The 24,541-nt window shown below is 39.3% G+C and overlaps 1 protein-coding gene across 4 annotated transcripts; it reads right to left on the minus strand.

Moving 5' to 3' along the window:
* Positions 1–1,089: 1,089 nt before the first annotated feature.
* Positions 1,090–24,385, minus strand: LOC146460712 (protein deacetylase HDAC6-like). Of its 4 annotated transcripts, none has more exons than XM_085087596.1 (20): positions 24,269–24,385; positions 20,425–20,473; positions 18,930–18,961; positions 18,566–18,619; positions 17,985–18,072; positions 17,575–17,615; positions 15,931–16,036; positions 15,500–15,571; positions 15,202–15,227; positions 13,801–13,905; positions 12,935–13,003; positions 7,726–7,852; positions 7,007–7,072; positions 6,203–6,262; positions 4,324–4,413; positions 3,868–3,974; positions 3,423–3,490; positions 2,982–3,045; positions 2,572–2,600; positions 1,090–2,329 (listed from the first exon to the last, which is right to left on the minus strand). In XM_085087596.1, the coding sequence occupies exons 2-20, from the start codon at positions 20,470–20,472 to the stop codon at positions 2,319–2,321; spliced, it is 1,263 nt and encodes a 420-aa protein (XP_084943722.1). In that variant the 5' UTR covers position 20,473; positions 24,269–24,385; the 3' UTR covers positions 1,090–2,318. The 4 variants fall into 4 exon arrangements, with proteins under 4 accessions (XP_084943722.1, XP_084943724.1, XP_084943723.1 ...); XM_085087598.1 differs by lacking the exon at positions 15,931–16,036 and adding an exon at positions 16,363–16,462; XM_085087597.1 differs by lacking the exon at positions 24,269–24,385 and adding an exon at positions 24,146–24,213.
* Between the last annotated feature and the right edge of the window lie 156 nt (positions 24,386–24,541).

The following is a 24,541-nucleotide window of genomic DNA, read 5'->3' on the forward strand; positions in this document are numbered from 1 at the left end:
AACTCTCAACAGCCATGACAACGACAGCAGCAACAAAACCTTAATTTGAACACGGTATTATTGTCTTCAAAATGAGACCCCCCACAACTATTTGCCATACTGAACTCCCACACTGCAAATATGTCATCTATTTCAGAAATAAGCATTTTCTTATTTTATTTCAAGTTGTTCATTGTAAACTAGAGCATTGACGTCTTGTGCTCATTCAGTAACGTTCGTTTTGAGCTTCCAAACTCGTTCCCAGTGTCTCTCTTCTTCCCGCCCACTCTCTAGCTTCAGGAGTCGCGCAGAAGAGACTGGGAACGAAGTTGGTGAGTTGAGTCTATCAGTTAGATTAGTGCTGCTTATTTCATGCCTTGACTCATACGAGTGGTTTTCACTTCGAAGAGAAAAGTGAGACCACTGAAATGAAAGCTGTTAGCGCTCCATCCACACCAACGCCCTGTTTTCGTTTTATGGAAAACGCCTCAAAGGCTTTGCTTTCTACAATCGTCTGTCGTTTTCGCAGCGTTTTCCTCCATCCACACTTAAACGCTTGAATGCACCGGTACGCTACGAGGGCGTTACAACAGTCATTTGCCTTTGCGATTGTAATTACGTTCCCGTTTTCGAAAACCTCCGGTTTTTGCTGTCCACATTTACACGACAGGGTTAAGTTTAACAATGTCTCTTCTCTGAAGGGCATTTTCGCCTCGTTTTAGTTGGAATGCATCGAAATGTATCCGTTTCAAATGAAAACGCATTAGCGTCGACGCGGCCTTAGGATTGCTTTGCTGTGGGGAGGACAATATGGTTTCATGACGATTCTTATGGTTTGAGTCTGTGGACGGAATCCTAATTCAAATAAAAGGATTAATAGGCCATTTTCAAGTTGCTTTGAAATCATTACGAAAGCGAGAATAAGTGCAAAACTTTTCATGGAAAAATTAGATTTGTTTGCATATGAATGGAAACTAATTTTCATAATAAAAACGATGCACGAAGCCCCGATTTCATGATAAAGTTCAAAGTAGCTCGGAATGGTCTATTCCTTTGGGTGTTTTTCCTGTATTACGCAATGCAAGGTTAAAAAGAACAATAAACTACACAGACGCTAAAAGAAGTGATTTATTAACTACATATCGATTTCTTGTTTACCACAACAAATAATTACAAACATCCAAAGGCTTCCTGACAGTTTCACCAATTTTAGATTATAAAACAGATTTACGATAGACCATATTCGTATTCTCGGTATTGAACTGGATCGAGCTTGGAATGGAGGCTCTTGCGGGGGAATATATTGGAAACTATTTGCATGTGAAAAAATTTCCCCGCATAAGCCTCGTGTGCAAGCTAGTTTCAGTTCAATACCGAGAATACGAATACGGTCTATTGTGCTTTGTTCGCATAAAACGGTTAGCAATAATTATTTACTGAACCGGAGGTGGAGCAGTGAAACGACAAGGTAAATATCTAACTCTATTCAGCGGCATATACCAACAATGGATAACCAGCCTCAGTCACCTTATTTCTTATGAATTGGTAAAAAGCCTCACGTGCAAAATGCAGGTCAATGTCGGGAGGTGAATAATTGTTAACTATACGGAGTTTGAAGACCTAATAAGAGCGTGCGAAATTTACTGTCCACTGGTTTGCTAGGTATGTTCTGAATATTACATAAATTATTTTGCAGATTTTAAATTTCTCCATGACAATAAATTACACATTAAATAGAATCATATGAGAATAATTTCTTTCCAGTTCTTTTCTCAACAAAAACCCTTATATCGTCGCAAGCAGACATTTTCTTATTACCTTATTGCACCTAATAAAACTAAAGTAACAACTGTAAAACTGAAGGAAAACTCCTCGCAACACTCGGGACAGGAGGAGGACTTTCAAATCAGTTTATGTCACTTTCTAACCAGACAACCGCAACGTGAATTTCACTAGATTCTAGAACTTAAAGTTACACTTTTCATGAACATTCTTGGCATAAAACGTTTTCGCTCCCGAAATGTTTTAAAGAGTTTTCAGAAACGCACTTAACGTTTAATAATCATGGTTGTGTGTGTGTTGTATGTTGTTTTTAGACCAGTTTGGAGATTTTTCACTATCAAGCCGCTTATTCTGATCAGTGGCATCTGACACACAGAGGGACATCGTCAGCTTCGTCCCCAGTCATCCATGGCACGCGGTCAAATGTGACGTCACCTGTTAAAAGCGCCTTGAGGCCTGGGAATGAGGCTGGGGCATCTCATCTGCAACATGCATGCAGCACGTCTCTGCCGTTTGGTGTCTCGATGATTGAGTTGACAATTCACACATGGTAGGAATCAGCACAAGGCTGCAAAGAAAAAGATAAAGCACAGTAAAACGCGCCGCAATATTCCCCTTCAGTAAAATTGTTCTCATCTTTTCTCGTCATCTCTATGCTGGTTTTGCACTGAGCCAGTCAAAGGAAGACCATTTGTAAGCGTTTATTGGCCAGTTACTCTGCATTTCAAGCTGTCTTTATAACAAGCGATCTAGCAACGACAACAAAAATTAAGATGATCGATCTCTTGCAGCAGAAAAGATGGAGCATACCTGTAAAATCCTCCGGTATTCTTGGAGAACTAAATATAAAAAAGAAACGAAAAAATGGTTAGTGGGAAGAATTATGAAATAGTGCAGAAAACTGAAGCCTATAACTCGTTTATCGCCTTGTGTTAAGGCTTATTACATGGTGTACCTACACTTACGCTGGCGTTTAAATACCTCACAAGTGGGCAACGAGCGCGCGGTTTTTGGACGACTGGAGCAAGCGAGCGAGAAGAAAAGTCATACAAGGCGTGTGAGGCTGACGGGTGAGAATCTAAGATTTCGGTGCTTTGGGTTTCGCGACATCTGACGGCTATCTTTGTTTCTCACTCTCACTTTCTCAGAGCTTTATTTTTTCTTTTTTTACAAATACAGAGCAAAAGGATCCATTATATAACTTAGGCTCTACTTCTCACCTTACAACTTTTTTCACCTGTTCAGATTTATCTTCGGTTTCTTGCATTTTTCCGTTGAGCATAGCTTGGAAAGAAATCAAATAATGAAAATAATCACAAGAAAAGAGCATTGTTTTCGGCTAAAAAAAATTGCTTGCTGAATTATCAAAATAAAATACAATTGGAAACGTTCCTTTCCTTCCCCAAAATTATCTTTATAAAAATAAAATCTACTTTGGAGTTGGTATAAGTAACCAAGAAAGTTCGCTAACCGAAATAAAATTGCAATTTCTTTTTAAAACTAATCTTCACTTTTAAACACAAACAACAAGAGAACACTGATCTGCGTCCACCTCTAACGCGATATCTGGTCTGCAGTCAAACCAGACGTCATCAATTTAAGCCAGAAGCATATCAGGTGATGCGCGTCTAGTTTAGATGACTGAACATTGATTTACTCACCTCCAATCTTGAGTGAATTCCAATACTTGCTGTGCTCCCCGATAACATTACTTATTGTCTCAAAGCAGCTATAAAAAGAAACGACTGTTAAAGTTAAATATTTTATTTTATTTTATCAGCTTCGTCAACTTAATGTAGGTTACATAAACAAAACAAAAAATGTAAATGATACAATACAGGCAGGGACTCCGCAATTACTGCGGGCACGGGTACAATGTCTTTTTTTTAATCAATCAATCAATCAATCAATCAATCAATCAATCAATCAATCAATCAATCAATCAATCAATCAACCTTTAGCTGTAGTTTGCCACAATTATATTATGATTTTCCTTTGTTAAATTCACAACAGCGTTCGAATACAGCCATGTCGAATCATGCCGCTTGTAATAACTTATGTATAAACTTTAGGAGATAAAAAACAGAATCAAAGACGCCATGTTACCTATCACAAGGTGTCATAGAGCCATCCAGACGAGGGCACGAATCGCCAAGAAGAGAAGAAGTACAAGCGCACATGGATTCCTCCACAGAACTGAGATTATACCCTCCCTACAACGAACAAAGGAACAGAAATATGTAAGGTGTACACCGTTCAGTTTTCCATTTTCCAGTGTAGTGGGTAATCTTGATTGTTGAGTTTTTAATTCATACTATTTTTGTTAACAAGGAAAACGGATTCTGAAAAAGTAAAAAAAGGGGTGGGGGGGTGGGGGTGGGGTTGGAGGGGAGAGGGAGTGAAGTATTCCGCCCCAACCCCCTCCCCACCCTGAGAGAGATGATTAAATATCTCTCCCACTTTCCGTTGTCTCCCATTGCCAGAAACTTACCCACTGAACTCGATTAAACAACGATTACTACAGTTCTTCTTGGACTTTTTTAAAGCTGCATTCATTGTTACCTCAAGAACAATAACTACTTTGCCATTTGCTAAATTCATAAGTAGTCTTGTCAGATGGTGAAATCCCTCTGGTGTCACATCACAAAGTCCCTAAAATAGAAAACGTTTCAAAAATATGAAAAAAAAAACCTTCCTACCGTGTGAACTTTGGATGTGATGCTGTTTATAAGGAATAGTGCTTAACGCGTTGGATTTTCGAGCTGGCGGTCAGTAGCTTGAACCAAGAGGTTTTCTACAAGGACGATGCCTCCTTCCCGGCAAAGTACTTATGCGCATGACTGTGCGGGAAATGCAGGGGGCAAGGGATATTGAAATTCAAAAAGAAAATTGGGCTAAAACAATAATTGTAAAAAGCTTTAAATTTAAAACAATGTATGCACACTTTGGCAAATGCGTGGTTACCCCAATTATCGTTTTGGATTTCAACAACACTTGCTAAGGTCTCCTTTTTCCGCATAGTCATACACCGTCCTTAAGTAAGAAACTTTGCTTCACGTTGTATCTCTTCACTGAGGTGTATAAATCAGATAGATAGATACCAGAGAACTGTTAAGAAGCCGTAAAAAAAGTGGGCGATCACCCAGGGACGGACTAGCATCTTTTTTTTTTTATAAGAAATATTTATAACATAGCGCGCGCGCATCCTAATCTAATTCCTATTGGCGTCATCATGGTACATTTCTCAACATACGCACGGCCGTGCGTCCATCCGATGACGTGTGCAAGTCAGGTGAAGGAAGCATGCGCGCGCTATGTTATAAAAAACTTTTTACAGAGAGACAACACCATAAAAAATGTATATTTATAAGAGCTTGTCGAAGTTTAATGAAACGTTAAGATAAAACCGATATGCGAAACCACTTTCACCTTTCTTTTTGTACAGAGAATTTTGTAATTTATCAGGAACAAAACCTGTTTTCCATGAACCATTTACTTTATTTTCACTATGTTATAAAAGAATTGGTTCATGCTTTTAGCCGTGCGTATATCGAGTTATGGATGCACTTGGGAAGTTTGGAGAGCACTCAAGAAGCTAGAGTTGCTCTCGGCTACGCCTCGAGCAACTCTTACGCTTTTCTCGTGCTCTCCAAACTTCCCGCGTGCATCCATAACTCGATATACGCACGCTAAGCATGAACCAATTAGATTAGGATGCACGCGCGCTATGTTATAGTATAACATAGCGCGCGCATCCTAGTCTAATTCGTATTGGCGTCACCATGGTACATTTCTCAACATACGCACGGCCGTGCGTCCATCCGATGACGTGTGCAAGTCAGGTGAAGGAAGCATGCGCGCGCTATGTTATAAAAAAGAATTGATTCATGCTTTTAGCTGTGCGTATGGACTTGGAAAGTTTGGGAGCACTCAAGAAGCTAGAGTTGCTCTCGGCTACGCCTCGAGCAACTCTTACGCTTCTCTCGTGCTCTCCAAACTTTCCGCGTGCATCCACAACTCGACATATGCACGCTAAGCATGAACCATTTCTTAAGTGATTAACGCGTTGGATTTTCAAGCTGGCGGTCAGTAGCTTGAACCAAGAGGTTTTCTACAAGGACGATGCCCCCTCCCCGGCAAGGTACTTATGCGCATGGATTAAATTTAATAGGATTTTTCAATTGTTTGTTAATTTTTATGCCTTAGCTTTTTAGCACTAGGTTTAATGCGCACGGCTCTTTAGAAGACGACTTTTTAGTGATAAGGATTCCGTGGATAAATAAAGTTGTTATTTTTATTATTATTATTATTATTATTATTATTATTATTATTATTATTATTATTATTATTATTATTATTATTATTATTATTATTATTATTATTATTTTTAAGGCAGCAAATGTATAGTTTAACCTCATGCACAGAGAAAACATCGGTTCACCTTTGGGTCTCCACGAGCGGAGTCAAATCCTGCTGACACCAGAACAAGATCAGGATCAAACTGAAAAGAACACAATTGAATACAAAGAGTAAAAGTCTAAAAAATAGTACCAGCGCCAAGAGTTTGCAGAAAAACGTTATATCAGAAATTTTTAACTAAACAAAAGGAAGATCTTACTTTTTTAAATACGTTGTTGTAATTATAGATTTAAGATTTTAAACTGAGATTGCATGTTATGTATGATGACTGATTGTGTTTGTTTATTTCATTTGTGACATGTTAATGGTGAATAGCTTAATAATGCGAGGGCCACAAGTTTGTCAGTGACATTTGTTACTGACACCTGTCACCCTAAATAAATAAAGTCGCTATTCTATTTTATTCCATATACGGTAAAACAAGTCAGTTTAAAGCAAATTCCTAACGACCGTAGCAATCTTAAACCGGAGTAAAAAAGATTTTTAAAATGGTTTTAAATGGGGAAAGAATGTTAGCGGAAGGACTGAAGTAAACTTATATATTACAATTTGAAGTAACTATTTTACTGGCTGACTAATTTGGCTGAGTTAGAGGCATCTTCCCATTTCAAGTACTCACTAACAATCATCTCGGTTAAAGAAGGATTGGCTCTATAAGAAGCAAGATCTGACTGGCTTTTCACAGCATTGGCGATAAGTGCTGAGATTGCTGTCGTTGGTGTTACTGTGCTGTTGGTCAAGTCAGTTAGCTCTTTATATCAAACCAGGTACAAATTACTTTAAGCACTCCTTTACACAGTCTTGCTACTAGACACCAATATTATACCTCATATGCAATAGGAAGAAGAACGTGATGGAACACGGCAAGATAATCAGCATCTCCCATATGTTTCTAATGAGACAAAGAAAACGGAATTAACAACAACAAAAACTGAACATAAGAGTGTAACGAAACCACCCCGTAGACCCGACCCAGGGACCGATCGGGGCTGCGGGAATTGGGGCGGGGGGGGGGGGGGGATATTCAAAACGGGCGGTGAAAAATTTGGTTAAGAAAACTCGGAAAAAAAGTGGAAACGAGAAGAAAATAATAACTTGTCATTGTATTCACCATCAGTGAAGCGCATTGCAGACAAAAAAAATCCGAGATGAATAGAATGCACCACAGACTTCACAACACCAGTGCTCAATTATATATCCCAGTAATGAATAACAGTGCTTGAACGTGTACCAATAAATTCTCAGGTCAATGTTGCCTGATAACACAGCCTTCAAACTCTCCAGTAGATTCGTTTACAAAAGTCACAGTAGCAATCAAACTGAAAAACTTTCCAACTGATAACTTTGCACTTCTCCAATTTCGACACCGCCTCCTATTGACCAGTCGACTACCGAAACGATTTTAAACAATTGTGAACTTGCACTTTTAGGATCTGGCTTGTGATCGTTTTATGCAAGTGTTTTCACTACGAAAGCATATTACTAATGCCAATACTGTTGAGTACATTTTTATATTGGTGATTTGTAAAACGCATTGGTGCTAACCTTGTTCCAGGGCACATTTACTGTATATCCCTTCCCAGGCCCGCAACCAACAACATCATAATTTGCACTTGTGGAAAACGGAAAAAACTGGGCGTTATCGTAGCGATGTATGGAGAAGTACAGAACACTAGAAAAAAGAGAGAAAAAATCATTAAGCACACAAAATGCAACAAAAATATGTAACAAACCTTGGACTAAAGAATCGAGGTTGACTAAATGATCCCAAAAGAGTTTTCTATCCCAGCGGGTTTAAGACCATTTCAAGTTCTTTTTCCCAGGTTTCAAGACCTAGTTTCTAGCGCCAAGGTCTTATTCTGCGAAGCTTACTTAGAGTGAGGTGTCCAGTCATTTCATATTCGTTTTATTATACTTTATTGGTATCCTGCCAAGAACTACTACTTACAGAGTTGTGCTACGATTTGCTAGGTTATTAATTTGTCTGTACGTTTTACTACGATATGCGTGTCTAATATACGCTTGTTTTACCAAATTTGAACGAATTATCACCATTAAGGGCTCAACGGCGTTAGCGAAGACTGTGAAACGGTTACTCGAATGTGAATTCTTTTTGTTACAAAATCTTGTTGTCTTAAACGTCTCAACTAACGTGACAATTGAGGTCTGGAATAGCAAAAAGCCTAGATTTCTCACTTGTTTGCACTTTTTAATACGATATGCGTGGCTCAAATACGCAAGTGTAAACATATTTGCTATGCGTTGCTCAAATACGCTGGCGTGACCAAATTTGGAACGAAATAGCAAATTCAAAACCTCAACTGCGTTAACGAAGACTGTCAAACCGTTACTCGAATTCAGTTAGAAATCTTTTTGGCACAAAATCTTGTCTTAAACGTGTTAGCCAACGTTACGATTGAGGTCTTCAAGGGCAAAAAGTCTAGAGTTGTCAATAGTCTTTACGCTTTAATACGATATGCGTGGTACAAATACGCAAGTGTAAGCAGATTTGCTATGCGTGGCTCAAATACGCGTGTGACCAAATTTTGAACGAATTGGCAACTTCAAGACCTCAACTGCGTTAGCAAAGACTGTCAGACCGTTACTCAGAATGGAAATATTTTTTGCACACCCTAATGTCACAAAATGTTAAGCCTGCAAGTTAATGTTCCGTAGAGTTCAAATGTTTGTTCCCGCAACTTTAACACTTATATCCCTCAGGGCCCGGTTGTTCGAAAGCCGATTAACGCTAACCCCTGATTAAAAATTAACCGAGGTTTTCATCTCGCTTATTTTAAGCTAATGATAAAGAAAAGTCAAAGTCCAAATTAAAGGATAAAAAGCTTTCGGAAGTATCTTTATTGGTAAGTTATTAAACTAGAATTGAAGTTTATGTTAACCCAGGATTAGGTTAACCTGGCTTGGAACAACTGGGCCCAGATGTTCATTTTCAATGTTCCGTAGAGTTCAAAGGTTTGTTCCCGCAACTTTAAAAATTATCTTTTTCAGCTGTTTATGTTCCATCCTGTGTAGCCGAAACTTTGCCTCTAGAGTCAATGTTGTAAAGTGCAGTCTAGTTAAGGAAAGCCGTAACTTTGACTTGTAACTTTGTCACTATGACTTGTTCTTTCCTTTCTTGCAGAAGCCCAAGGACGCCCACACGTCCTTCTCCTCTTGTACAGCTGGCACGTTTTTTGACTTTTGTTTAGCAGCAGGTGATTTTCCTTTCTTGGGTTTGGGCTTACTGTTTCCGTCTGTCGTTGGCGTGCTTTGTTGTGTGTGCTGTTGCTGCTCCGTCGACTTTTTGCCAGTCATTTTGTCACCTTCCTGGTTTTTGTTACTACTGGTTTGGGCAGACGACTGTTGCTTCGTCCCATCAGCCCTCTTCGTCTTGGGTGGCTGTTCGTCCTCAGAGGAATCAGAGGACGAGGAGGAGGTGGACTGCTCATCATCGTCGTCATCTTGCTGGTCCCAGATGGACAAATGTCTGGGGACAGGCCTGCGGCGCTGGGTAATTGAATCGAAGATAAAGACTTGAGTCTTCCTTGAACGCTTGGGTAGTCACGTTTCTTCGGGCTTTTTGTGCAAACTCTTCAGGATTCCGCATAAGCGTCTGAGGCACCAGCAAATGAACGCACATCATTAACAAGGGTCCCGCAGCATTGAAGCTGTCAACGATTGCTTCGTTAAGTTCGACATCCCTGTCGACTGTTCTTAACAGAGATATCACGTCATCACACGTGGGTGGCTCTGTTGTTGGCGGACTTGTCCTTGTTATCAAGTCTGGACAAGGCGCCCCTGAGGGACTCTCACGGTTGTAACAGGTCCTGTACAAATTCTGGGACAAACATTGTGCCACTGTACTAGCGGATTAACGGGATATTTTCCCTTAAAGTCTGTGCCATTTCCGATATGGCAATGTTCGGGCGTTGTAACCATTCAAAATTAAAATTGTGCACACGGGGATAAGATTGCTTCTTCCTTCGGGTCTTGAATGGCAGCTCCATAGTTCACAAAAAACTCATCGGGAAGGATTTGTTGTAGTTTGTTTTGGGCGTTGCATAGGCTCGATTTCCAGCCGCTGTTCGGGAAACGAGCCCGCGTTCCAGCGGCGGAAATCGAGCCTAGGCGTTGCAGAGCTCGCTGAAGATGACTGCGACATCTGCAGAGAGAAAATAGGTTGAGTGGAATGTTTGAATGGTACTGTCACATTTTCAGTTTACTGCATCGAGTGTGGACAGGCAGTTCTCGCAGACACAAAGGAAGACATGGTTGGAGGTTGAAGAAGTCACCGTTTTAGTAGGAGAGAAGATAATATGATAGGAAGTTCAGGAAGTCACGGGTTTCAGCTGAGTTACTTGCATTGGCTGCATGATTGAGAGGTCAGACTTTCTTCGTACCCGGGACAGGGCGACGTACACAAAACCAGGTGGTACCGTAGGACAATCCAGCCACACCAGGAGATGCTTCAGATTCTGTCCCTGAGATTTGCAGATCGTTCTGGCGTATGCTGGAGTGAATGGATATCGAGTGACATCTCCCTGTCCCTCCACTGTATGAGTTACAGGATAGACAAAGGCACGCTACCCGTCTGCAAACTGAATTATGATCGTCTGCCCATGATTTGACACAATGATGGCATCCTGGCTGTTGACTATCCTTAATGTTTTGTCCATGTTCTCTGTGATAACTATCTTCATCCCACGGTAGGGTAGGATGTCTGGCCCACCAGCTACTGCTGCACAAGGTACGTTCGTGAGTGGCTGCTGCTCTGCAAATAGCCTCTGGGACACTATGTTGTTGATCCTTTGGGCGGCCGCTCTTGATACTGTCATAATGACTGTGTCGCTCGCGTGTGTTCGCAAATGCGCCATACAGCTGGTCGTCATCTAGGAATCCCGGCGGACAAAGAACAACCGACTGTTGGAAGTCATCCAACTGGTCCTGAGTGGGTTGGAGGTAGCGCAAGAGGTCCTCAAAAGCTGCATAATCTCTGTCAACTATTCTGAATTGCTGATACAGGGCATGTTTCACTGAGTTTTGCTCTGAGAAGGTAGTGTCGTTTAAGATGGAGATAGTGCTGGACACCATGCCGTCTACAGTCTGGAGAGGCTGTTGCTGACATTTGTCGCCTGCGATGACCACGACTGGACGACAGTTCAGGCGATTGAAGGTGCCCGCCACGATGTGAAAAGATTGTGGAGAGACCAGAGACGCCTCATCAATGACTACTTAATCAAATCTGTTCAAAGAGAAGTTGACATCCATGCTTTCGTTAGGGTCTACTGGGATGTGGAAGGCTGCGTCAGTGGAGGGTCTCACACTCCAAGTCTGATCCGAAAATGGCTCGGTAGCACTGTGCAAGAAGTGCCACTGGAACTGCAAGAAGAACGGATGCTTCGTGCTGCAGAGCATGGTGTATGGCCCTGATAACCACCTTGAATTTAATTCAAAGTAACCCTTTTCAACAGTTTGAGCCTGGTCAAATCACATTTACCGACAACAAATTCAGATTTACACTCTTGTTTGGTTAACAAATCTTTATGGCTCTTTTCTGGTTGAAAGTACAGTGGGACCCCTTCACACATTAATGGTTATTAGTCAGGGAACTACGATTTGTCTCATGCGACACGCTTACGCCATGTCTACAACACGAATCGCGTCGTGTAAATCAACCTACAAAATCCTTACGACAGACGCACACAACACGAAAAATGTCGTAGGATTTTAAAACATGTTTTAAAATCCTACGACAATCGTAGGTACAGGCAATGTTGAGTGGCGAGAGTTGTGTACGATTTTTACATGACGCAAGCAGCGCGCGCTCTAAAAATCGCATGCGACAGTCGTAAGAGAAAATCGTACCGTCTAAATCGCCCTTAATGTTTAAAGAATGAGCAGCAGTGTTTTATTGGGATTTAAAACCACGAGGCGCAGCCGAGTGGTTTTATACCAGTGGAAAATCAGTTACTTTATGTGATTTTTAATTAGATTAGAACTCTTCAAAGTATAATCACCCAGCTGTATCTAAGTGGGGTCCTAAGAAGGAGTGTTGTTCGTGAAAGTAAATGTATAACCAACAGTTCTTCTCAGAACTGAAATCACCTGGGCCCAGTTGCTCATAGCCCGATTAAACTAATCCTGGATTAACGTGAGCTTTGGTTCGAGTTTAATTACTAATCAATAACGATTCTTCCAAAAAAAGTTTGGCCCTCAGTTTTGACTTAGAGTTTTCTTTACCTTGAGCTTGAAATTAGCCTTTAAAACTATTTTTAACGAGCAAAATGAAAACCTTGATTAACTTTTAATCGTAGATTAGCCCTAATCGGCTTTCAAACAACCCGGCCCTGGATGATTCATTGATTAGATAAGGCCCAGTTCAGACGCCGAACTTTTCATGAGCCGAACTTAATTTACTTGAAGCAAAACCAATCGCAATGTTAGCTTTTTTTTTTATTTTCTATTTTTTTATTTGAAATGTGTTATAATAATTAATGCATTAGGTTTGGCTCATGAAAAGTTCGGCGTCTGAATCAAAGCCGTTCCAATGCCGAAATTCCCGGCTGGACCAGGCGGGAAGAACGGCTGAGCCGTTCCAAATTGAAACAGCCGTTCTCAACTGATTCAGACGCCGAACTTTTCATGTACTTAATTCAAGGTACTAGGTTTGGCTCATGAAAAGTTTGGCGTCTGAACCGGGCCTTAGAATTCCTAATGACAGTTTCTGTAAGTATTCATAATAAATTTGCCATACCTTGGATCTGATTCAAAAAGATGCTGAGTTCCATTGCCATGGTGAATGTCCCAGTCCACAATTAGAACCCTGATAATAAACCAAGTGTATAAGGCATAGAATTAAGAATTGAGGATCACTGCTTATGCCAGACATTCACTCCAACTAAAATGGCTATAATTCGATATGTGATGTTAAATCACTTATGCATGGCATAGCTTATTTATACGTAAATGAACCCAGTTGTATATTGGTAAAATTATACCGTAAATAACCACCTAGCAACGTCTTTTTGTGTGAAACAAAAGCGGAAAAGGTGTCTGCTCTTGCAGGATGATAACCACCGAACAACTGATATGGTACATCTAAATCTGAACACTCAACAGCAATCAGCAATGATCACTTCTTTTGATTAATAATAATGCACCATTATGGACTTGAGAACCGCCGACTGGTTAGCTCAGTTGATTGAGCATCGGACTACCGTGTGGGAGGTCGATGGTTCAAACCCCGGCCGGACCAACACTCGGGGTCTTTAAATAACTGAGGAGAAAGTGCTGCCTTTGTAATGACATCTGAAAATGGTTAGACTTTCTAGTCTTCTCGGATAAGGACGATAAACCGTACGTCCCGTCTTACAACACTTCAATGTTCATAACCCTGTGGGACGTTAAAGAACCCAGACACTAATCGTAAAGAGTAGGGCATGGAGTTCCCGGTGTGCTGGTCTGGTCTTTGTTCTGTTTCATGATTTCATGGGTTGGGAGGGTAGGATGAGGTCGCTAATGGACATATGCTGATGTAAACCACATTTGAATATACATGAAAAGAAAATGCGGTATATAAATGTATTACCATTACCATATTTTTCTGTTTTATTAAATTACCTCTGAACATTCCATCTGGTCTGAGCTATTCTAGCTGCAATAGCTACATTGTTGAAAAAACAGTAGCCCATGGCAAACTCAATATCAGCATGGTGACCAGGTGGCCTATTGACAAATGGCAGAAACAAAAATACAAAAGATCAGGACCAGGTGATGGTATATATCAAACAATTTATTAATAATTCATCAATAAATAATTTATTATTAATTAAAACAGACTGGATGGATGAAAACCTGGGGTGGGGGGACTCTCATATTTAAGTGACAGGGGTGCTCATTGGAAATTTGAACCTCTGAAAGGTACCAGTCAGAATTCTATTTTGTGGGCGTGACCAGTCCAAACAGCTTTTCACCCCTAAGAGGTACATGTACCAAATCAGCTGACGGACATTACTTCCTCTCATATTGTTTGACTCAATACCCTTAAAGGTACCACCATACCTCTGAGCACCCTTGGGGGTACCAAACCATGAATTTTAACCCGTCGCTTTTATATGGGAGTCTCCCCCCCCCCCTCCCCCTGGGAAACCCAGGTCTGTGGCTTTCAGGGTCTCTTCAGAATGGATCAACCAATTAACAGCCAGGAAGTCACAGAATTAGGTACTGAGTAGGCACATGCTCACGTCTAATTATGTCCTCATTGTGACAGTCAAGCATTTTTAACAATCATGAGCCCCTGGCTCGGGAGACTGGGGGACCACTCCCCATGTTTCGACTTTAAATAAAATTATAGCTTTATACCTTTATCTATCTGAGAAGTCAACAGTTATAAGTGTAATGTTGGCTAGAGCAGTTTTCAATTTTATCTTTACCACACTCTGCAACTTGTTAGCAAACTTTGCGCCTCAAACCACAAGAAACAAAACAAAAACAAATTGTTACGTGTTCACAAGCTTTTCCCATGCTTGGGGCCAGTTACAGGTATTTGCATAGAGTTCTAATTGGTTTATTATGTCGATTATAATATTATAACCAATGGACCATTTTTCTGAAAGGAAAATGTAATCCTTGCTTTGACTTCTCTGCTTCTTCTTTGACTTCTCTGACAGTATTACTAGTGCTGTAATAAATATATGTCATTAAACAAGTGTGAGGTCCGTATCAGGAAATATTTGTTGATTGAGTGCTTTTTTTTTTATTTTTTGCAAGTTTATGGACCAAGCCGAAGACGAAGTCCGTAACCTTGCAAAAAAAAAAAAAACAAAAAAACAAAACATTACAAAAAAAAAAATCAACAACGCACCGCATTGTAATGCAACCTCCATGTCCATCTTAGCGAAAAATTTGGACCACTCAGGGAGCCAATCAGAATGTTCCTTTTTAAAGCAGACCAGTTCAGCTATGTTCTATGTTATAGCATATACATACCATTATTGTAGTGTATTACTATAGCATACGTACCTGACTATGGCTACTGCATTTTGGACCTGGAAGAAAGAAAAAAAATTATCTCACAGACCTCATCAAATGTTCATGTTTTCACAATTTTGTTTTCAAATATTTGCTAGAAAAAAGGATGCTGTAAAGAGAAAAGTTGCTTGTTTGATATTTGTTAGAAAAGCACTTCAAAGTCCTCTCTCACTTATTTATTGCTGCAAAATACTGCAATTCCTACAAAAGTAATGAAAGTAATTTAAATGATTTATAATTTGCAGTAAATGGTACTATAAATTTTTAAAGTAAAAAGAGTTTTTTGTACCTTATTTGTTACAACAGCTTCCACTGCAGCTATAGTGCAACCACAGGCAAGACAAGCACATTCACAAGCATGCTGATAAACAGAGAAGAAAACTTCATATTTAAGACACTGACCTTTATGATGGTGGGTGAGGTGGGGGGGATAATAAATCAAACTGGGTGGAAGATTTCAAAACAATTTCCATAGTCAATGCTGTTCATTGTATCATGTGCGCAGATAATCCATGAGAGAATGCTTAAATAAATAGTGTGCAAAGTTATCCAACCATGGTCAGATAAAAGTTAAACTTAATAATACTGATAATTGACAACAAAAAACATGATAAAACAGTAAAGCTTCACTTATATGCTAAAAATGACCTGAATGATATCTTGTCTGTCATTAATGTGATATGCATGCACCAAGAGAATTATCTGTTCTGCAGTAGTTACCTGACTATAGTAAAAGTCAGGTTCAAAGGTTACTTCTTTTCCTTTGGCATACAGTTTTTCATACGGCATTGTCTGAGTTGCTGCCATGTCCATGAGATGTTGCTGACTGGCAATAATGAAAACAAACCGCTAACTTTTATTCCAATAAAATATTTTCAATTATCGACAACCAGAGTGAGACTACAGAGAACAGAGCATGGCTTCTGGGTAAAATAATTTCCAGTATATTCACCCTTGAAATATACAAGGTCAATAAGCATTTTATTCAGATACTATGGTAGCCTAAAGTAGCCTCAATAAGCTGGTTGACTGTGCATTTTGAATATCCCGCAAGACTGGGGAAAAAATAATACTGAGGTGGATTATATTCAGCAAAGTAAAGCTGGAATTGTCCACACATTTACGCTCTTTATTCACAAGAGTAGTCCTCACCTCACTCATGTAGACAGAATCATAATCACATGCTCCTATGTTAAACAGTTCCTCTTTTGACATGGTCTGCGTTGACTTCATCTTGTTAACATGAGCTTCACTGTTAATTATTGCATTATGAAAAAATTAATATTATTGCAGACTTAATGTAGCACATTACGAAATCACCGATATTTCATTTTTAGGTCAGATGACTTATTTTTTGGTTGTATTATTATTAATAAGTATAAAAACATTTAATATCCAACATTATCATTGGAGAAAGTTAATGTTAAGGTTATGGGTTTTAAAAAGCATTAAAGGACATGTAACATGCGCTGCAATTTAATCCACGCCCAACAACTAATCAAAGGCATTCAACTCAACATACAGCACATGTAGCTTTGCAGGCTGTGAAAACAGTGAGGTTGTCAAAAACTATTTTCTTTGGGACTGAAGGGATGGGGTGGGGGGTCATGAGAGGAGGGGGAAGGCTAGCTCAATAATTACAGAATTTAAATAAGGCTACTATTATCATAAAAATAATAATTTGTTACTTTAAAACAGTAGTCAGTATTGAAGCACATGCATGGGTGAACTAAAAGGACTCATCCAAAAATCATACTGTTCCTGTTCTTATGTACTGTATTTAGTCTTGATATAACTATGTTAACGTTTGCTATGATTTTTACTCTCAGCTTTAAATCAGCTAATTTAATACCACAAGGAAGCACAGTGTCTCTACCAAGTAAGGCTGATGTCTTCCCAGTTAAGCCTGCCGCACACTTGAGGAAACAGCTGAGCAAACTCCCTTGCAGGGCATCGTGAGGCAATCAGCTGAGCTCTTTCCTCAAGTGTGAGGTTGAGTTTTCGTGAGAATTTCACCTCGCGAGATGAAATCTCAGATATCAAACACGACAGATATTTTCCTCACGGACTCGCAAGGCGAAAAACTCACGAAAACAAAACCGCACACATGATGAAACAGCTGAGCGATATTCGCCTCGTGAGGCAGTTTGCTCAGCTCTTTCCTCAAGTGTGCGGCAGGCTTTAGCTATGCAGTCCTGACTCTCTTGACTATCCAAGATGAGGGAAGTTTGCTGGGCAATAAATTCAATGTTTAGGTTGAATCATTGAATAATAATTATTGTATTAACATAAGGCCATCCGAAGTTCTAAGAAAATTTTAATTCAATAAAATTGATAATTAATTTTTTATTCATGAGCTAATACCTGTGTTGACTCAGTAGCTCTTCATCAGTAGCAAACCGAGACTATAAAACATGGGAAATATTCAAAAAATATTTACAGTAAGCTAATGCCATTTTAAACTAAAGAAGGATGTTCATTTTCATTTGAAAACATAAGGAGCTCTAAAATACCAAAAAGAATAACTTTTATTGTAATAGCAACTGGTGCAAAGACTGTCAGTGTTAATTAATTACCATAACTAAAAAAAAACAGTTTGTCACACTGCACAAGGTACTAATTAATTTAATTTTCAAACAAACAAACAAACAAAAAATATTGTAATTGCAAACTGTTCCTATTAATATAAAAAAAATCCTATGTGTTGTCTTTACGTATAATTTGATGATATAATGTAGAATGTAGCTCCATAAAAAAAAAAAACTAAAACTTACTGGAATTTCCTGGCATCTTTCAAGGAGACCATACTCTTTGTGTTTGTGATATGGCCGTTGAATTCTGTCAGGGACTTCTGGATGAGTACTAATAAAAATAATAATGTAAGAAACGATTTAGAGAAACATTTCAACAAGAAAATTAACGATAGTGAAACAGCATGACGTTTCGTTTCCTTTCGTCATTTGACAATGACGATATGAAGACGTCGAAACGTCATGCTGTTTTACTATCGTTAATTTTCTTGTTGAAATAATGTAATAAATTAAATCCTGAACTAAGTTTCTTACAAGTTTATTTGGAGTAATTTAATGGATTTTAACCCAGAAAATCCTACTTAAGGCAACAATTTGTTACAAATGTTGTGCATGATGTCAGGTAAAATGTCATGGAATGCTGAAACATAATTATGTTAAAACCCTATGACAATCACTGGTGCAGACTAATGAGTGTTGCATTTTGTGTCGATATAACAATAGGAGCCTCAGAAGTCTGAAGTGACAGTCCTAAAGTGACGTGTTAAAGTTTTGCTGTTTACATTGATATATCATATCAGTATTCTTATATCAGTCAGACTTACCTGTCCCATACATTAAAATGCTTTTTCATCCTTTCGTCAAAGACAATTCCAGTCCTAAAATTTCCAGAAGAAAACTATTAATTATTTTCTTCAAATTTGATCCTTTAAAAAACAATACACATATATAGCATGTTCTTAATAGCATGCTTGGGCAAATACTTTTGACTTGTTTCCATATTCATTACTTCTGTTCTTTCTAAGTCAATGTTTTCTCTTCTACACCAAATGTATAAATTTCTCTCCACATCATTTCATTTTATATCATCTATTACAAAAATCCAACTAAACAATTTCTTCAAATTTAAACACTTTTATTAGCTCATCCATTTTCCTATTAATAACCTTTCATTATTTACAGTGGTACCTTTTCATCTTTTCTACAGTTTCACTGACAACCTGAATTTTAAACGGTAAAAGAAAAAATATTACATTTAATTTAGGTAACCCCCTCATGTTTATTTCTATATCATCACTGTCATTGAAAACAAGGATAATGGCTGAAGTCAACAATTAAAGCCTTTCAAACTTATACATCATAAAAGGAAATTGATCAGGCTTGTGATAAGTGCACAGTCACCTTGGTTTTCTATGCACTTATAAGAAGAAGGACAGCAGATTGTCACACCAGAAGTCGTTTTAAATGTAGAGCCCCTTGAGTCACATAATGGATGCTCAGGGCCGGCCTCAGGTGTACATGTAGTGGTATCACAACATTGTGGGTTCAAGTCTGCTTCAAGCTTTAATTTAACCCTTTCCCGTCCGAGGGAAATGGCAAATTTTTCTAAATCACTAACTATGAACTGGGAGACTACATGTGATATACCATTTAAAAGGTATTTTCTGGAGTGTGCTATAAATCACACCAACAGAGATGGAGGAGGTCACATATTAGAGTGAGAAAAGTCCAAAACGAAAGAAGAAAAACTTTGAAAATTTTCTTATTCGTTGTACATACTGAGTATCCCCCTAAACTAAAGCTTTATGTACAGCTCTCAGTGCACTGCTTGTTGTAAGATATCAACTGGACCCTTAACGTACAAAGGAAAAAAAATCCAAAAGTTTGAGGGGTGGTAAATCAAGTCTCATATAGGAGGGGGGCACGATTTTATGCCTTCAATTTATAGATCTTTCAAAGATTTTTGGTTGTGCAAATTTCACACAAATTGACCAAATACTGAGCTCATAATTGCGTCTTGTGCCATATGGCACTCTTGCGTTAATTGGTCGGGAAAGGGTTAAAATGTAGCTAAATGTAATTTAGGCAATGTTAAAGTCAGCTCAATGCCGGTAAGCGGTGGCCTCTTGTCACGGCTCAGGGGCGACCTTTGTATTCTCTGCAGGGGGGCGCCCCACGGCTCGCATCGCATTTGCTTGCTTGCTGGCCTGCGAGATAGGTCATTTTTGCCTGCCGTATTGTCAAGCTCCCCCCCCCATCTCCACCCTCCGTTTGGTAAGTATCGGGTATGGTAAGTATTCCACTGACTGGGTTCAGTGTAAGGGTGCTATTGGTGGTGGTCGCTTGCAGGGTTGCCATGGATACCTCCTACCCGTGCCTGATTGCTCCCTGGCTCTGGACACCAACCTTATAGGCACCAGCTCCCAAGCTCATCTATTGTTGATGAGTTTAAATAATAAATAAATAACCTTCATTTACCTTTGGCAGTGTTTATAGCACAAGTGATGGTAAGGCCGAGTATTAAACTTCACAAAGAAATAGTTATGTATTTAAAATGAAAATGACCTGGTTAAAAATCCCTACTGGCAGGAGTTAGACCAGCTGGTTATTACATTTTACAATAAATTGTGGTTGAAGAGTTTCAACTTGGGGCTACTGAGAAACAACTTCTATATTGTATTACCAAGTTTTTAATCCCATTTGTATTCAAATATTCATCACCAGAAGACATTCTGCAAAAAAAAAGATGATACAAGAAATATTGATAAAACTCTCTCTCTCTTTCATTTATAAGGGAAAAGTTTAATTTAAATAATGTAGTTAAATGCAATTTACGGGAGTTAACAACAAAGAGCACAAGTGTTGCTCCATGACCAGCGGTGTCTTTTTGGGCGCATGGGTCTGGAGTCCACATGCTCACAGAATATATGACCTTCTTGCTGCGTAGGCCTAGCCAGCATTTGGCTTTTTTTGGTGCCAGGAAGCTTCTGTTTTCCCCCCTCCCTTCGGCCCCCTCTGTCTTTTCCACTGTTTTAGCAGTGTGATGGGTGCCTGTCTTCCCTCGAGGGCCTGGGGGCTACAGCTGGTTTGCCAGGATTTGCCAGCTATGGGAGCAGTCTCAATCTAGGAGCTGGTTGCCATAGGGGAAGCTCCTGGATATCACAGGCATCCAACTTCCACTTAGCAATGCAGTTGTTAAAGGTGGCTAGCCCTAGTTTACAGCACTTAAACTTTGACAGATTAATACTACTAGTCACTCTTTATCTGCAGTATCAACCAAATGCCTTTCAATTATTATTGGTGAACAAGTTATTGTTGTTTTCTTGACTTAGGTTACCATAGTCCATTAAAGTTAGTTTAGTAAACTATGGTGTTAATTAGTTTTATTAAAGTGATAAATTATAACTCCAAAAGGAGCTTAGTGATCCCCACTTTTTTGCTATATTTGATGGATTCAGAGCAACCATAAATTTTCAAAAATTTAAGGTGGCTCTGAATCCCTCCCTACAAATTTTTTTAAACTTTGCAAAATGTTGCAGCTTGACATGCTGATTTGGAACTGTATAGTACAACATGGGAGTCACCAAGCTCAGTTTTGAGTTAAACTCACCAAAAGCTGAAATTTATAGGGCTGTTTTCAACAGGTTATAACATTGCTATGGTAATCTATAAAGTTGAAAATATGACCATAACTGGTTTAGAAATGGTTACTTTGTTTGATACCATCGGGTCTCCTATGGGTGGTGCCTACTAATACAGGAATATTTTTGCTCAGTTTAAATTATGCAGAGAAAGCAGAACTTAGCAAGTGGTCATGGTACCCGTAAAGAAAAGAAATGGGGGTGACCATATCATACATTTTTCAGAGATAATAAAGCTTCAATTTGGGAAAAAATGCCATATATTGCTCTGTATTTTACAGTTTTTAGAATTATTGTTGGATTCCAATAGCCCTTGCTAAGATCTGCTTTGTCCACATAGTCATAAGCCGCACAAAAATACTTTTGTATATGTAGGCACTGTCCTTAAGAGTGGTAATAATGATCATTCAAATTTTAACTGAAGGGAATTAAGAGCTGGAAACTGTTATGTGGCTCCTTAAATACAATTTAAATTTTACCTCAGCCAAGTTAGAACAGATCTAGGAAAGTGATAAAAGTATCAGCAGATGTAGTTACCAAATTTGAAAAATATGCCATCACGCATACCAGCTGATTGGCAATAATATTCACTGATTTTGTTAGAGGTGACTAACTCCAAGCAAGTCACAGGTGGGGACCTTGACTCTATGTTTACCATATTATTATATGGAAGGTGTCATTAATTTACTTAACTGCTGCCCGGAAGATGTTCAAAAAGTTGGGGTTTTCTAGACTTGCTGCAACCTTGTAGAGGGTGTCCCATATGTGGATGTACCTCCTTAATTAAATAAGGAATACCCCCTGAACTAGCCTGCAGAACAGGCGTGATTTTTTTGTTTTTCAGGCAGGCTCGAGGGGAGTGCTTGCCTCTGCTTGTCTGAAAAAGACAAAAAATCACGCCTGTTCTGCAGGCTACCCCTGAACTACATCACCTGCACTTGGTAATACATACCAATGGCCAGCTACTTCAGACTAACACAGACAAATTAGAAGTCTTCTGTCTCATGGTAACTCATCCTCGACCAAGGAGGTTTCATTTCATTTGGAGACTCAGAGATTTGAAGTTTGATAATTTACCAAAAAAGTAGGGAAACAGTTGCAAACATTTGATCAAGAATTATTTCTGCATTACTGTCCATATATAATGCTCATCATCAAATGATTGGTGAACTTAACAAGCTTATCCCTAAACACAAATTTCAATATCGCACCTGCTCAAAATTGAGGGTTTCGACAAAATGCTGACTCCCGGGACAGCTGACCCCCTACTGACCCCCTACTGACCCCCAACTGACCCCCTAACTGACCCCCTCAAAAAATCACAGCGAAAAACAAAAACATGCCATGCGAAATCAAAGTTATAAAGTTAACCTGCAAGATGAAACAGCGCAAATGACGAGTGAGTTACCACTCTGTTTAACGTTTGACTGTTGACTGTTGTCATGAAACAAAATCTGGAAACAATTCCCATGGTAAAATACAGCAGAAATACATTCCAGGTCCCGCTCTAGTTCGCTATTCCCGCCGCCGCTGACGGATTCCTTCGCTGGCGATGTCGGGTGAGTACTGTAGTTTATTTTGACACAAATACAGGAAGCGTTTAATTTTACAGCCCTCATTTTCCTGCTTTTTTAGGGAACTAATTGATCTCACTGCTGCGAATGGAAATCGAGAGAGAGCCCTGAGCATGCAAGGCTGCTGTTAGCCGTTTCTTACTGTGCATTTTCCTGTTATTTAGCGTTTACATATGCACATTTGTGGTCAAATGATGCATAAACTAAAAGTATTAGAAATGGCCTATAACAAAAAACCTCACAAAATTACCCAATGCATTTTCCTGAAATCATGTGTTACAGCTAGTCTATAACCCCTTTCCCGTAACGACGGATTGTTTGACCTTGTTGTACTTTTGTCCGACTGCCACAGTTCGCCTTGCCTCCTTGTAATGCAATTAAGATACGAAAACAATTCGCTCCTGTCAGAGAGTTGACTTTCGAACATGCTTTGGTCAGATCGGCTCTTGAAGCATACTGAAGTTTTTTGAAAAGTTACCTAGTGGAACTGGGATTTTTTTTTTTCGAACAGACGCTCGATTCTTTGTTTGATAAATTCAAAAATCTTCTGTCTAGAGGCGATTTTGGCAACTTGAATGGTTGTCAACTTCATGATGATGAAGCCCTTTCAAACTATTTTGTTCAGAATGAGAACTGGGTGCATCGGAACATTGGTTTATGGTGAGAAACAGGTGTATCCGTTCCTCGTGATTTGTGTGGCATTCCGTCATCTTGGAAATGAAAGGCTGGTTTATAACTTTAATTTAACATTTTTTGTTTTCCCTGAGATTTTTTGAGGGGGTCAGATAGGGGGTCAGCTGACCCGGGGGTCAGCGTTTTCTCGAAACCCCGAAGTTGATGGTTTGCATGTGATGTCATGGCAGCCATGTTGGTGGACAGGAACAATAAGATATTTCTCCTCTGGGAGTTAACTGCCATTTTCATGCAAATTTTGTTCTGTTTTGTCCACTAACATGGCGGCAATGCAAATAGTTTAATAATAATAATAAGAAACCACCTATTGTTTTTCTCGCCCTTACAAAACAACCATTCATTCCCCTGGTGCCGGGTTTTCTGTCCTCTTCTTTCAAGCGGACAAGTTTTGTTTAAGAAAAATCAAAGAAGAAAGAAAACCTGTGAGTCCAGAAGTAAAGAAAGAACCCATTCCATGTACATTCATTTGTTCGTTATTTGGAGCGGAAAACATTTCCCTTACGGTAAGCTTACTGCCTGGAACCAGAATGAACCAGCCAGAACGTGGCATGCATGTGAACCTCCCGATCGACTAGTATTTGACTACTTTTCCTGACTAGCCGCAGGGCTAACTTCTCACCTGACCAATCACGCTACTTTGATGAAACCTTGTTGTGTCCAAACAGAACTCAAAAGAACAGAAACCCTACAGTGACTTGACCAGAACTTTGAACCGCGGATGTGAGGCATGCAAATCATGAGATGTGACTGGGACAAGGTCAAAAAATCTCCTGTGTAGGGCTGGGGTCAGTGCATATGGCCTTTCTTAAAAACTTAAAGGAAAAAATGGCCCAGAGGCAAAAATAATTCCACATAAAATAGAAGTTATTGTCTTCACATTTTCTATCTTTTA

This window comes from Pavona decussata, unplaced genomic scaffold (genome assembly GCF_977016875.1).
Source record: "Pavona decussata unplaced genomic scaffold, jaPavDecu1.1 SCAFFOLD_207, whole genome shotgun sequence".
In the NCBI taxonomy this organism is placed as follows: domain Eukaryota; kingdom Metazoa; phylum Cnidaria; class Anthozoa; order Scleractinia; family Agariciidae; genus Pavona; species Pavona decussata.